This window comes from Topomyia yanbarensis, chromosome 2, assembly GCF_030247195.1.
Source record: "Topomyia yanbarensis strain Yona2022 chromosome 2, ASM3024719v1, whole genome shotgun sequence".
NCBI lineage: Eukaryota > Metazoa > Arthropoda > Insecta > Diptera > Culicidae > Topomyia > Topomyia yanbarensis.
Window position 1 is genome coordinate 30,735,894 of NC_080671.1, and position 12,486 is coordinate 30,748,379.

At 45.1% G+C, this 12,486-nt stretch overlaps 1 protein-coding gene across 1 annotated transcript; it reads right to left on the reverse strand.

Annotated features, from left to right (window-relative positions):
* Nucleotides 1-5,019: 5,019 nt before the first annotated feature.
* Nucleotides 5,020-10,635, reverse strand: LOC131679386 (uncharacterized). Its single transcript, XM_058960098.1, has one exon. The coding sequence runs from the start codon at nt 10,633-10,635 to the stop codon at nt 5,020-5,022; it is 5,616 nt and encodes a 1,871-aa protein (XP_058816081.1).
* Nucleotides 10,636-12,486: the final 1,851 nt, after the last annotated feature.

Sequence of the window (12,486 nt, forward strand, 5' to 3'; positions counted from 1 at the left end):
TCATTGGTTGTTAGCAAGCTTTTAATTTCCCTCAAACAATTTTTTTTTTGAATTACTTTATCTTGCCCAAAATTTTGACCAAACGCTCATTTTTCTAAAGATGAGAAAAAAATAAGAAAAAGTTCAACAAATTCGAAATACGATTATTCGCACTAAAACAGAATGCTCGGACAACCAAAATACATGAAATTACCCTTAATTTAGCATAATAATAGTCCATGTCGATGCTCTATAACCATAGATATTTGGGATTTACTAAACATACATTTAAAAAAAAATAAGAAGAAAAAATAAAATATATTTCCTCACTCTAGTTTACGAGCTAGTAAAATTTTTGGACTTCAATTTTGGATGCAGTACACGATTTTACATTGAAAATGACCATCAACTTATTAAGTACAGAAATGCTTTTTTTTTTTTTTTTATTTCAATTATAGAGGTTTTAACCTTAAGGTCATTCGCCTCTTCGGGTTAGAAAAATCTCTTAGGAAAAATTTCTAACCCTATGTGCGGGGTCGGGACTCGAACCCAGGTGCGCTGCGTACAAGGCAATCGATTTACCAATACGCTACGCCCACTCCCCTACAGAAATGCTGTAAACTAGTGTTATCTTTCGGCATAAATCTTTGCATGTGAACGAAACCAGAAATACCACAGTTCCAGATTCCTCTCGGCAACAGCTTTTGACATGGAAGCTGCCACTAATCACGATTTAGTTAGTGAGATACGAGGACATGTTCTACGAAACTATTTTACCTTAATATCGGGATATATTTCAGTTTATATGGGGATTCTTTTAGTAAATTTTCGATAAGATCAATTCTTCCAAAAAACAAACAAACAAACGTAGCAGACAAACGTCGATGGTTGGCGTCATTTTAAAATTCCAGATGGCAACTTCCGGTTTACCGAAATTCCCGCATGAAAAATCTGGGCAATCACCTAAATCACCCTCAAATATAAGATCTAATCATAAACCAGCAAAATGCACAATATTTTTATATGTTCATCCAGAAGAGTGTGGTGAGAATGGAAGAGAGAGAGAGAGAGAGAGAAGAAAGAGACGTATGTGGTGTGAGTTGGGGGTTTGAATTTATTAAAATGAAACATATTTCTTAAATTTAAGTAAATTCAACTGTTTAATTAAAACTATTTGTACTACAACTTCAACTTCCAAAAATACTCATATTGATTGGGTTGTAGCGAATTTCACTAAATCGGAAATCGCCATCTTGAATTTAAAAATGGCGTCAAAAATCATTTTTTGGAACCTGCTCGTTAAGATCATTCCAAAAATACTCATATTGACTGGGTTATAGTGAATGTGGCTAACCCGGAAGTCGCCATCTTGGAATTCAAAATGGCATCAAACATCGATCTTTATCTCCTACGCTTCAAGACTATTCAGAAAATATTCATATTAATTGGGTTATAGCGAATTTAGCTAAACCGGAAGTCGCCATCTTTGACTTCAAAATGGCATCAAAAATCAATTTCTGGCACCTACTCTTCAAGACCATTGATGACAAACACAAAGTAAATCATGAATTTATAAAGCAACTCACATATAAATGTTATTTTATCTTAAAACAATGAGATATCATCATTTTATTACCATTTTGTTTGAAACATTTTTATAACAAGCTATTCAAAACAATTGAGAATCGAAAATTTCGTTTTTACGGAAAATTGCTGTTATCCCATGGACTGAATTCAAAATGCATGAAAGTTCGAGGTCTGATGTCAAACCAAAAATACAAGTGTTGAAAAAAATCCTGGTGATAAATAAAAATCTTGAAAAATACAAACTCGACAATTCTTGAAAACAAAAATCATCTTTGGGACCTTGAAAAATTGATTAGACCAACGAGTTTTCAAAATGAACTGAGTTGCGGAACAGAACAAAACCAACAATTACCAGCGCTTTCGTGTTTCAACTAAATCGTTGTCAAGAAGAATGTCCATATTGCCTTTGGTTTTAAACTATGAATATGAAGCTACGTTTCGATTTTTTAATTAACTTCACCTCGGGTAGTTTACACTTGTATTCGGACGACACGGATGAACTTGTATGAATGAAGCTCATGTTTGACAATTCTCGATGGTTTATTTACTTCTTCAGTTGCGTGAGTTCGAATGCAGCGGATGTTCATCTGTTGCATTCGAACTCACGTAACTCCCAAGTTAACCAACCACCGAGAAGTGTCAAACGAAGTTCAGGTTATGTCGGTTTGTGTAAAACCTAATAGTGTCCTTTGTAACCATTGGTTACAGCATTTCCAAAAAACAACGAAAAAAGGTTAACGTCTTTGGAGCTGGCGTCAATCCGACGCTAGCTTAGTGCTGTCACTAAGTTAGTGTCGAGTCGAAGTCAACACGCATATTCCATAAATAACTTAGAATCGAACTGCAAACAGCTCCATCTGTGAGAAAAACAAACAAATTAATTGTAGCAGCAAATTGGATCTCACTCCCCTCAAATATCTGACAATCTTTTCCACTTCCCCGTACTGTCAATTTTACACAGCATTTCGTACTGAGTTCCTTAGCTCATCTAAGACACCCTACTTGACGTAGAAATCCAAACCCACGTCAAACAGTAGCAACAGGCAGCATTACAGCATACTGTCACTGCACCGTCGGAAAAAGAAAACGGAAAATTGACTGAAGGAGTAACACTTCTTTCACCGATGGTTGGTCGGCTCGCTCCGTGCACCGAGCCCATATGGAAGGGTGAAAGAAAAATGTAAAATGTTCGCATATTTGTTTCTGTGTGTTGTGCGTTGGGCCCAAACCAATAAATTTTTATTAGTTGATGTAGCACACCCCCTCTCCGGAATAAATATTTTATTAGGCTGTAAACGACGAAGGTCGAATTCAATTCCGGGCGGAAGAGTTCGGGAGTGTTCGACGAGGGGTGCTGCACACGGACACCACGATGCATCTTTGATTTTTCTTCGTTCGACGAAGATGTAGAGTGATTGGAGGGGAGCCGGGAGAAAATATGGTTCAATGGCAATAAACAAATGGGATGTGAAAGGAAGCAAATCCCTGTGGAGTGATAGTCTATTCTCGGGGAAATTTTACTCGTTTTTTTGCTAACAACAATTTTTCAAAGTCTTAGTAATTTGCAAGAGTAGATTGTTTGAGGGCTATTATTAGCTTATAATAAAGCATATTGCTGACTAACGCAAGAAAATGTTATATTCAACGTTTCTGTCACAAAAAATTCAAAAAATTCTTAAGGAAAATATCAGACTTGATTGAAATTTTCCATATGATTGGATCAGTTCTTACTAAACTTGAGGTGGATAATTTGTTCGTACTTTTGTTTTATATCTGGGATGCTTTATGACTAACTCACCGATTAAAATCTAATCATTTCGAAAAATTTGGAACAAATGCAAAAGAACGTCAAATGCTATGTTGTTAACAATAAAATAAATTAACAGCAACAAAATAATTAAGGGGACCTTCTCCTGGATTTGGCGGAAAAGCAAAACAATATTTGAGAATTTTTTGTGGAAAAATGAAAAGACATACGAACTTCTGCTTCTGATCTTTTAATCGTTATTTATCGATAATTAGAAAATGATTTATTTTTTCCGAAAGCTCAATAATGCGTTTTTCTCGAAACTCTGTTTTTTCTCCTAACGTCAAGAATAGGTCTTGTTCTATTGATCTGATTTCTTTTATTCAAAAAATGTTTGGAAGTATATACTTTTTTGTTTGACTTTTACCAAACATCGGCATGAAAAATTATTTATTTATAATTTTTAAACGAGATTACAGTAAAAAAAAACTTGTTTTAATCCACCTAGTGGTGCAATTGTGCCTTTTTCATTTGTCCAAACTACGATTCCATAGCTGGGTACGTTCCATATAATGGTGGAAATGTATATTACATTTTAAGTTCGATTTGCACATACATACAAGGGATCGACAGCCATGAACTTGAGATGCTAGGTGTCGACGCCGAAACACTTTAAACCAGTGGTGGATCAAAGAGGAGGGTCCGGGGGGTCCGGACTTCACCGAAAATTTTCAGATTGTAAGAAATTTTAAACTAGTGTCAATTTTAAAGTACTCTCATGCACAAAATCATTTCAAACCACATTTTAATTGGTTTTTATTACATGCGTTGTTCACGCACTTCACAACTCTTCTTACTTACTGGATCTTTAGAAAGTTTTGCCGTTGTTTTCACCTGCTTGACCAGGACTTTCTTGTGCTTCCACTGCACCTTCCGCTGGAGATCGCGCGCGAGTTAAACGGGTTGGTAAGGAACTTTGGATATCGCGAAATGAATAGAACTCGAAAACTATTTTTCTGCGACCGACACCACTGATTGCTTTTAACTATCTCTTTATTGTTCTATGTTGTTTGTTTACATTCGTCGTCTGTTTTATGGTACAGCTGATTGACAGCGGTTTTCGCGATGCAGAATCCATTTCTGCTTTATGCTCGCACAATGGGTTTGAAGTGTGAATCTTATGGTAAGTATCTTAACATTGCATTTGTTTCTAGGGTTAGTTTAGTTCACTTATTCTTAAATCTAGGTAAGTATTTACAAGTATATACAAAACATAAAATTTCATTTTCATTTCAGGTTCGTATTGGAGAATTAGAGGTGAGTATTGAACATTCCGGCCGCCAATGAAATTTTAAGGAATTCAACGGGCATTAGCGGCGGAAGTTCGAGCTTCTTGCGATGACTGACGTTCAACGGGATATGAAGACCTGGATTCGTCTTCTCGGTACAGGCCTCCTTACAGCTTCCAGGATGATTTTTCGAGGTGCGTCGGGTCCGACTGCAGGATACTGTCCGGGAGTGGTGTGCTGTAAAGGAGGAACATCTGTACGCGAACTGTTGGTTTGACAAATTAGGATGGGGTACTTAACTTGAGTCAAGTCCCAGCCGGGGGTTCTAGGAACCCGCACGGCGAGGCTTGGTTCTTTACAGGTGAACCACGAACCGCTCGATACCCCCGAGCTTGGGCCAGGATCTCGTCTGGCGACTCATTTCCCCGAGTAGGGGCCGGGAGCTCGTCCGGCGGCTCTGTACCCTGAGCAAGGGCCGGGATCTCGTCCGGCGGCTCTGTTCCCTGAGCAAGGGCCGGGATCTCGTCCGGCGGCTCGGTTCCCTGAGCAAGGGCCTTCATTTGGCGTTGTTGACGTAGGGCTGCTAATTGGTGCGGGACTCTGTGCTACGATGGGTGGCGCTACTTCAACTGGAAGTAAGCAGAGCTTCGGGATGGCGCGTTGAACGATGCCGAAGGTCGACTTCACGGTGGCGACACGAACAAGGCCGTCAGGGCCGGGATGAACGCTGAGCACGCGTCCCAGGGGCCATTTCAACGGCGGTGCTCTCTCATCTTTGAGAGCGACGATGGAACCAACGGCTAGATTGTCCATGGCTTCTGTCCAGCGGTAGCGACTTTGCAGGGTGGCGAGATACTCCTTGTGCCAACGACTCCAGAAATGCTGAGTTAGCTGTTGTACTCGTTCCCATCGAGACAACCTGGATTCAGGAACTTCACGGCAATCTGGATCAGGTACCGCATTCAACGGACGACCAATCAGGAAATGTCCTGGAGTCAGAGCAAGCTCATCGGATGGATTGTCCGGCAACGGCGTGATTGGGCGAGAGTTTAGCATTGACTCGACCTGAATCAATGCGGTTTGCAGCTCGGATTCGGTTAGGTGGGCATTTCCGAGGATTTTGCGAAGCAGGGTCTTCACGGATTTCACGCAGGCTTCCCAGATTCCACCGAATGTGGGAGAGCGAGGTGGGATGAAGTGGAACTGTATTCCGTTGTCTGCGCATTCGTTTGCTACGGCATCTTGGTGAACTTGAGTTCGGAAAAGCTTCCGCAGTTCTTCCAGTTCTCGCTGTGCTCCAACAAAGTTCGTGGCGTTATCGCAGTAGATATGCGCAGGCTTTCCTCTACGGCCGACAAATCTTCGCAGGCTCGCAATGAATGTGCTAGTGGTCAGATCCGACACAAGGTCCAAGTGCACGGCTTTGGTAGCCATACATACGTATACGGTGATGTAGGCTTTGAAGAATGGCGATCTCTTATTTCGGAGTGACGTTCTCACGTACATTGGCCCAGCCAAGTCAACGCCAACATTCTGAAACGGGTACGCCTGGTTGACCCGAACAGATGGCAGATCCCCCATCAGCTGCTGCAACGGCTTGGGTTTGGCACGTGCGCATACCATGCAGCCGTGAACAATGTTGCGAACCAAGTTCCGTCCGCCGAGGGGCCAAAATCTTTGGCGCAACGAGGATAGTAGTAAGCTGGGACCGGCATGGAGCGTCTTATGGTGTTCTCTCGTGGCGATCATGTCGGTGAAACGATGTTTGGGGAGGACGATCGGGTGTCTTCCGTCGACAGGTATCGCTGCATTGTGAAGCCGGCCGCCGACACGAATAATGCCGTCTACGAGTGTCGGGTGCAGATACCGTAGCTTGGATTTACGGTTTACTTTTCCGACGGTTTCAAGTTGGCGTATCTCGTTGGCAAAGTACTGCTGTTGTATGCGACGGACCAGATTGAGCAGAGTGCGATCAATGTCAAGAGCCGTCAACGGGCCGACAAGAATAGGCTGGTGATTCTTACGGTGGAGACAATTAGCGGCGAAACGTCGAAGAAGTGTGCCGATCCGAAGTAGCTGACGAAGACTGGAATAGCGATCGACGATATCTGACGGTTCTACGCTCACGACCGGAAGGGCAATAGTCTGTCGGACCTCCGGTTGGTCTGAGTTTGAGGTCGCTACGACGTACTTCGCTGGCCAAGGAGCGAATATTAGTTTCAGCCACTGCGGTCCGTTCCACCACAGTGCACTGGCAAGGAGTTCATCGAGGTCCATTCCTCGAGAAACGAGATCAGCGGGATTGTCTTCGGATGGGACGTGATTCCAAACGGCGTGAGACGTCAGCTCTTGGATTTCAGCCACTCGGTTGGCTACGAACGTTTTCCATGTCGATGGAGTTGCGGATATCCAGTTCAAGACGATGGAAGAATCGGTCCACAGATATGTGGTTGCGGTGATGTCGATGCTGTCCTGAACTTGTTTCAGAAGTCTGGACAGGAGTTGAGCTGCGCATAGCTCGAGGCGTGGAATGGTTTGAGTCCCCATCGGAGCGACCTTGGACTTAGAAATCACCAAGCGAACTGTACAAGGGCCCTCGGCAGGTATTGACCGGAGATAGATGCATGCACCATATGCAGACTCTGAAGCGTCGCTGAACCCGTGAATCTCCAAGCGGTCGTAACCCGGACGTAACACATGGCGAGAAACTCGAAGGTGGGCAAGTGCTGAAAACTTCTGGTGAAATTCGTGCCATTCGTGAGCGAATCCGTTAGCCACGGGTGTGTCCCAGTCGAGATGGAGCTTCCAAAGACTCTGCAGCATGATTTTCGCCTTTGCAATGGTCGGTCCAATCAAACCTAAGGGGTCGAAAAGACTGCTGATCTGAGAGAGGATCGTTCGTTTGTTCAGAACCGTGCATTCCTTCCAATTCGGCGTCTTGAACGAAAGAAAATCGGTCGACGGTTCCCAGCGGAGGCCAAGTGCAGTCACGGAGGACTCGTGGTCCAAATCGAGTAGTGTTTTCGTCTCTCGGAGCTCCAACGGAATGGTATCAAGAATAGCTTGACAATTCGAAGACCATTGTCGGAGAGGAAGTCCTGCGCATGCGAGCATTGCAATGAGCTGGTTGCAGGTAACGGCGAGAGATTCAGCATCGTCAGAACCGGACAGCAAATTGTCGACGTAGAAGTCGTGGCGGACAGCGGGTTCCGCCAGCGGAAAATGTTGCCCTTCATCATCGGCGAGCTTCTGCAGCACCCTAGTTGCCAAAAATGGAGCACTGCTTGTGCCGTATGTGACGGTGCGGAGCTGGTAGCTCTTCAGTGGAGCCTCGGGATCGTCGCGCCAGAGAATTCGCTGCAGCGGTTGGTCGGTGGGATGGACCAAAATCTGCCGGTACATTTTTTCAATGTCCGCAGATAACACGAACTGGTGGATTCGAAAACGGAGGACAATCGTCACGAGAGTGTCCTGGATTGTGGGACCAGGAAGCAGGACGTCGTTCAGCGAGATACCGGACTTCGAGCGGCATGATGCGTCGAATACGGTACGAAGCTTTGTAGTGGTGCTGTCGAGTTTCATCACAGCGTGGTGTGGAAGGTAGTATTGCGGTTGCGCGTCGATTTCATCGGGGCCAATCTCCCGCATATGTCCCAATCTCACGTACTCGTGGATGAACTGCTGATACATCGCCTTCTTATCGGGACTCGCACCGAGTGAGCGTTCTAGAGAGAAGAAGCGGCGGGTGGCGTTGTATTTGTTGTCCTTTAACTGCCAAAGCAGCTCGTCACGCTTGGGAAGCTTGACGACGTAGCGGCCTTCGGAGTTGCGGGTGGTGTTCTTCAAGAAATGTTCCTCACAGTATCGTTCCGACGGAGACCATCCCTTTGCATCGTGGACTTCTTCGAGCTGCCAGAATCGGTTGACCAATTCATCGATTGTGCAGGGATTACTGAACTGGCACTTGCGTGGATCGCTGTGATCGTGGTTTTCCAATAAACACTCTCCGGAGACGACCCAACCGAACTCTGTGTTCTGCAGAAGCGGTAACTCTTCCCCGAGCGATATCCTGCCGTATCGAAGAATTTGGAAGAAATGGGCGGCACCCAGAATCATGTCGATGTCGCCAGTAACAGCGAATGTTGGATCTGCAAGCTCCACGTGCTTTGGAATCGGCCAGTGGCGGGCTTCTACCGTCGACTGGGGCAGCTTGACGGTAATGGAAGGCAGAACGAGCATGGAGCATTGTACGGAGAAGGGAGTGACTCGAGAGAAGATGGTTATCGTGGCCTGGTATTCAACCAGCGTTGTAGTGTTTCCGATTCCGCTTATCGGGATAGCATGCGGCAATCGGATGCGAGGAAGCTGCAGTCGTTCGCAAAGAGCCCCAGAAACAAAGTTGCGTTGGGAAGCACAGTCCAGCAAGCAACGAGCAGTGACGATGCGACCTCTACCGTTACGGATATTCACTAGCGCCGTCGGAAGGAAAACGGTTCCAGGAATCACTTCACCAGTATGTGATACGAGGGCAGTCTGAGAACTCATGGAAGGCGCATGCATGTGGGATAAGTTTGCGATTGAGGTAGAGGTAGACGGTTGCTGGATGGGAGCTTGCGAAACAGACTGGGGTGACAGTGAGTTTGGAGCATGCAGCGCAGATGCTGCGGTGAGAGTCGGCTGGAGGGCAACACAGCAAGTTGATCCGGTGGCTTGACCAGAAGCGGGATTGTCGTCAGAGGGCTCAGTATGAAGAAGCGTGTGGTGCTTCTTGGTACATGTACGGCATCTTGACCCAGAACAGTTCCGGGCATAATGGGAACTCGATCTCAAACAGTTAATGCAAAGGTTTTTCTGTCTTACCAGGTCGATCCGTTGGCGAAGGTTGAGTTTCCGAAATTCCGGACAGCTGTACAGGTAATGACTCTCACCGCACTTGTCGCACGGCTTCGGCTTGCTGGCGCTGGAAGAGGGTGCACTGGATACTGCAGTTTGCTGTGTAGCTGCGACTGGAAAAGCTGCTAGCTTGGATGTCGGATTTGGCTTGCTGCGAGGAGGAGCGGTGTTCGAAGTGGCTGAAGAAACTGCTTGCAAAACTCGAGCGTAGTTCTGGAGGAAGTTTACCATCGTCACGTATGATGGCATTGAAGTTGACGCACCAGTGCTTGTGTCCTCTGATGTGCCGGCGGTTCCTCCCAGAACCGAAGCGATGTTGTCAGCATCGAGTTTGCTACAGTGGTTCTCCCATTCCCGGAGCGTACAAGGATCGAGGCGTATAGATAGCTGGTAAACCAGGATAGAGCTCCATCGGTCGGCTGGTTCACCCAAGCTCTTCAGAACGGATATCTGCTGCTCGAAGCGATCGATCAGCGCAAGCAGATCTTCAGCTGATTCCTTGCGCATCGCTGGAGTGTCGAAAAGCGTCCGAATGTGACACTTGATTAACTGCCGGTTGTCCTCAAAACGCAGCCGCAACGTTCGCCAAGCGTCCTTGTAGCCCTGCTCGCTTATTTTGATAGGGTCGAGAATGCGCGCTGCCTCCCCTTGAACGAGGCCCTTCAGATAGTGCATCTTCTCGACCGCACTGATGTCGCTCCGGGAACCTACAGCGGATTCAAACGAATCGCGAAAAACACACCAGTCTTCCAACTTACCGCTAAACTTGGGTAGGTTAAGCTCCGGAAGCCTGATGTTCATTGGTCTCGATGGTGCGGGGTTGGCAGAAGGGGGAGAACGTATTTTCTTCGCCAGTTTGGCCAAGTAGAAGGACCGAAGAGCATAATAGCGACCGTCGAACAACTGCCGTTCCTTTTTCAGGTCGATTGGCTCCTTATCGGTGGAAAACATCTCCAATTTCACCACCGTCCGGTGAAACTCGTCGTAAAATTTCTCCAACTTTTCCGCCCACGCTTCTACTTGGCCCGCAAACTTACTGTCCTTGTCGAACTCCTTCGCATAATATTCCAACAAAGCCATTGAATCGACAATATTCTGCTTCGTCAGCTCCAACTCACTAAATTTCCTCTCGTCGGCCATTTTCTTCTTCGGTAGCGCCGTATTCCCGTTCACTCACGCACTTTTCAACCTCCAAGAATCCAAAATGCACCCGAACAGTCAATTTGCAAAATAAAAATTTCACCGCGAAACTTAAAAACTTTTTTGAAAATATTCCTTCAGAAATCTTTATGTTCCAGCACGGCGCGCACCGTTCAGGCAGTAGGTAAACAATGCACACTACCTACGCTATCGTCAGCTGGCTGTGTCTCGCACGCACTACTCGTTGTAACGATGTAAATATTCTGCGATGGTGGATTCTTGGAGGGAACACTATGCGGTTTTGTTTGCACTACCGCGTAAAATGGCTAGTTTGCCGCTTGGGGACGCTACCGAAAATCACCTTTCGCGCACTTTTTCTGGCTTTACCCGTCTACAGCGGGGCCGTTCTTTGCGATTTTTTCGCCTATTCTGGGCAATTTACAATCACTTTTTGCCTCTTCTGGGCACCTTTAGTTCACTTTTTGCCTATTCTGGGCAGTTTTCTGTTCACTCGCGGGCACTTTTCTTCAAGATCCGGCTCGAAGGACCAAATTTATGTTCACGCACTTCACAACTCTTCTTACTTACTGGATCTTTAGAAAGTTTTGCCGTTGTTTTCACCTGCTTGACCAGGACTTTCTTGTGCTTCCACTGCACCTTCCGCTGGAGATCGCGCGCGAGTTAAACGGGTTGGTAAGGAACTTTGGATATCGCGAAATGAATAGAACTCGAAAACTATTTTTCTGCGACCGACACCACTGATTGCTTTTAACTATCTCTTTATTGTTCTATGTTGTTTGTTTACATTCGTCGTCTGTTTTATGGTACAGCTGATTGACAGCGGTTTTCGCGATGCAGAATCCATTTCTGCTTTATGCTCGCACAATGGGTTTGAAGTGTGAATCTTATGGTAAGTATCTTAACATTGCATTTGTTTCTAGGGTTAGTTTAGTTCACTTATTCTTAAATCTAGGTAAGTATTTACAAGTATATACAAAACATAAAATTTCATTTTCATTTCAGGTTCGTATTGGAGAATTAGAGGTGAGTATTGAACATGCGTATTACGTAATGCAGTGTTTCTCAACCTGGGGTCCGCGGACCCCTAGAGAGCCGTGAAGTCGTTGTTGGGGGTCCGCGAGGAAAAATATATTTTCCAAGTGCATATCGATTTTTCAATTTTTGTTAACATTTTGATAGCACACAAAATCAATTTTAATCCGTGGGGGTGCAAAGGCAATCCAAGATGATTTCTAAGGGGTCCTTAGTACAAAAAGGTTGAAAACCGCTGACGTAATGTGTTCATTTCGAAATCGAAATTTCAGACTCACAAGGAAATTTTATTCTGGATCCGCATCTGTTTGAAACAAAAAAAAATATTTAATTAGCATTAACTCAATGTTGTCCTTCGGCTAACTTATTTTATCATGTGGGTGTGTATGTGCGTAAAGGAAATGAATAACCCTCAACCGAACCACTCTCAGCCTATCTTGATTTGCCTACTGGGTGAAGGTGATTGGGATGAGAGAGGGGTGCGTCTGGAGAGGGTGCATGAAGTGGACTTTTGATGGGGATCTGTTGAAGGACTTGGTGGTGGGGGGGGGGGGGGGTCAGGGAAGGGTAATGTGCGGGGCAATCCGTCACTGCATTCCCTTAGCTAAGCCCCTGGTAAATACAGAAAATCTGTGTAAGTAAAACAAAATGGCCGGGATTAGATTCGCAATTTTCAGAGTAATTGCATAACCTTTCTATATGAGAAATGAAGAAATGTACCAGTCCTAAAAAGTTTGGTAGAAAAACAATTTTTAATCTCAACGTTTCATGCATTTCAAAGACATTTGGACATACAAA

What these genes read in the sequence shown, in the direction of transcription:
- LOC131679386 (XM_058960098.1), bottom strand. Translation starts at nt 10,635, where the DNA reads ATGGCCGACGAGAGGAAATTTAGTGAGTTGGAGCTGACGAAGCAGAAT.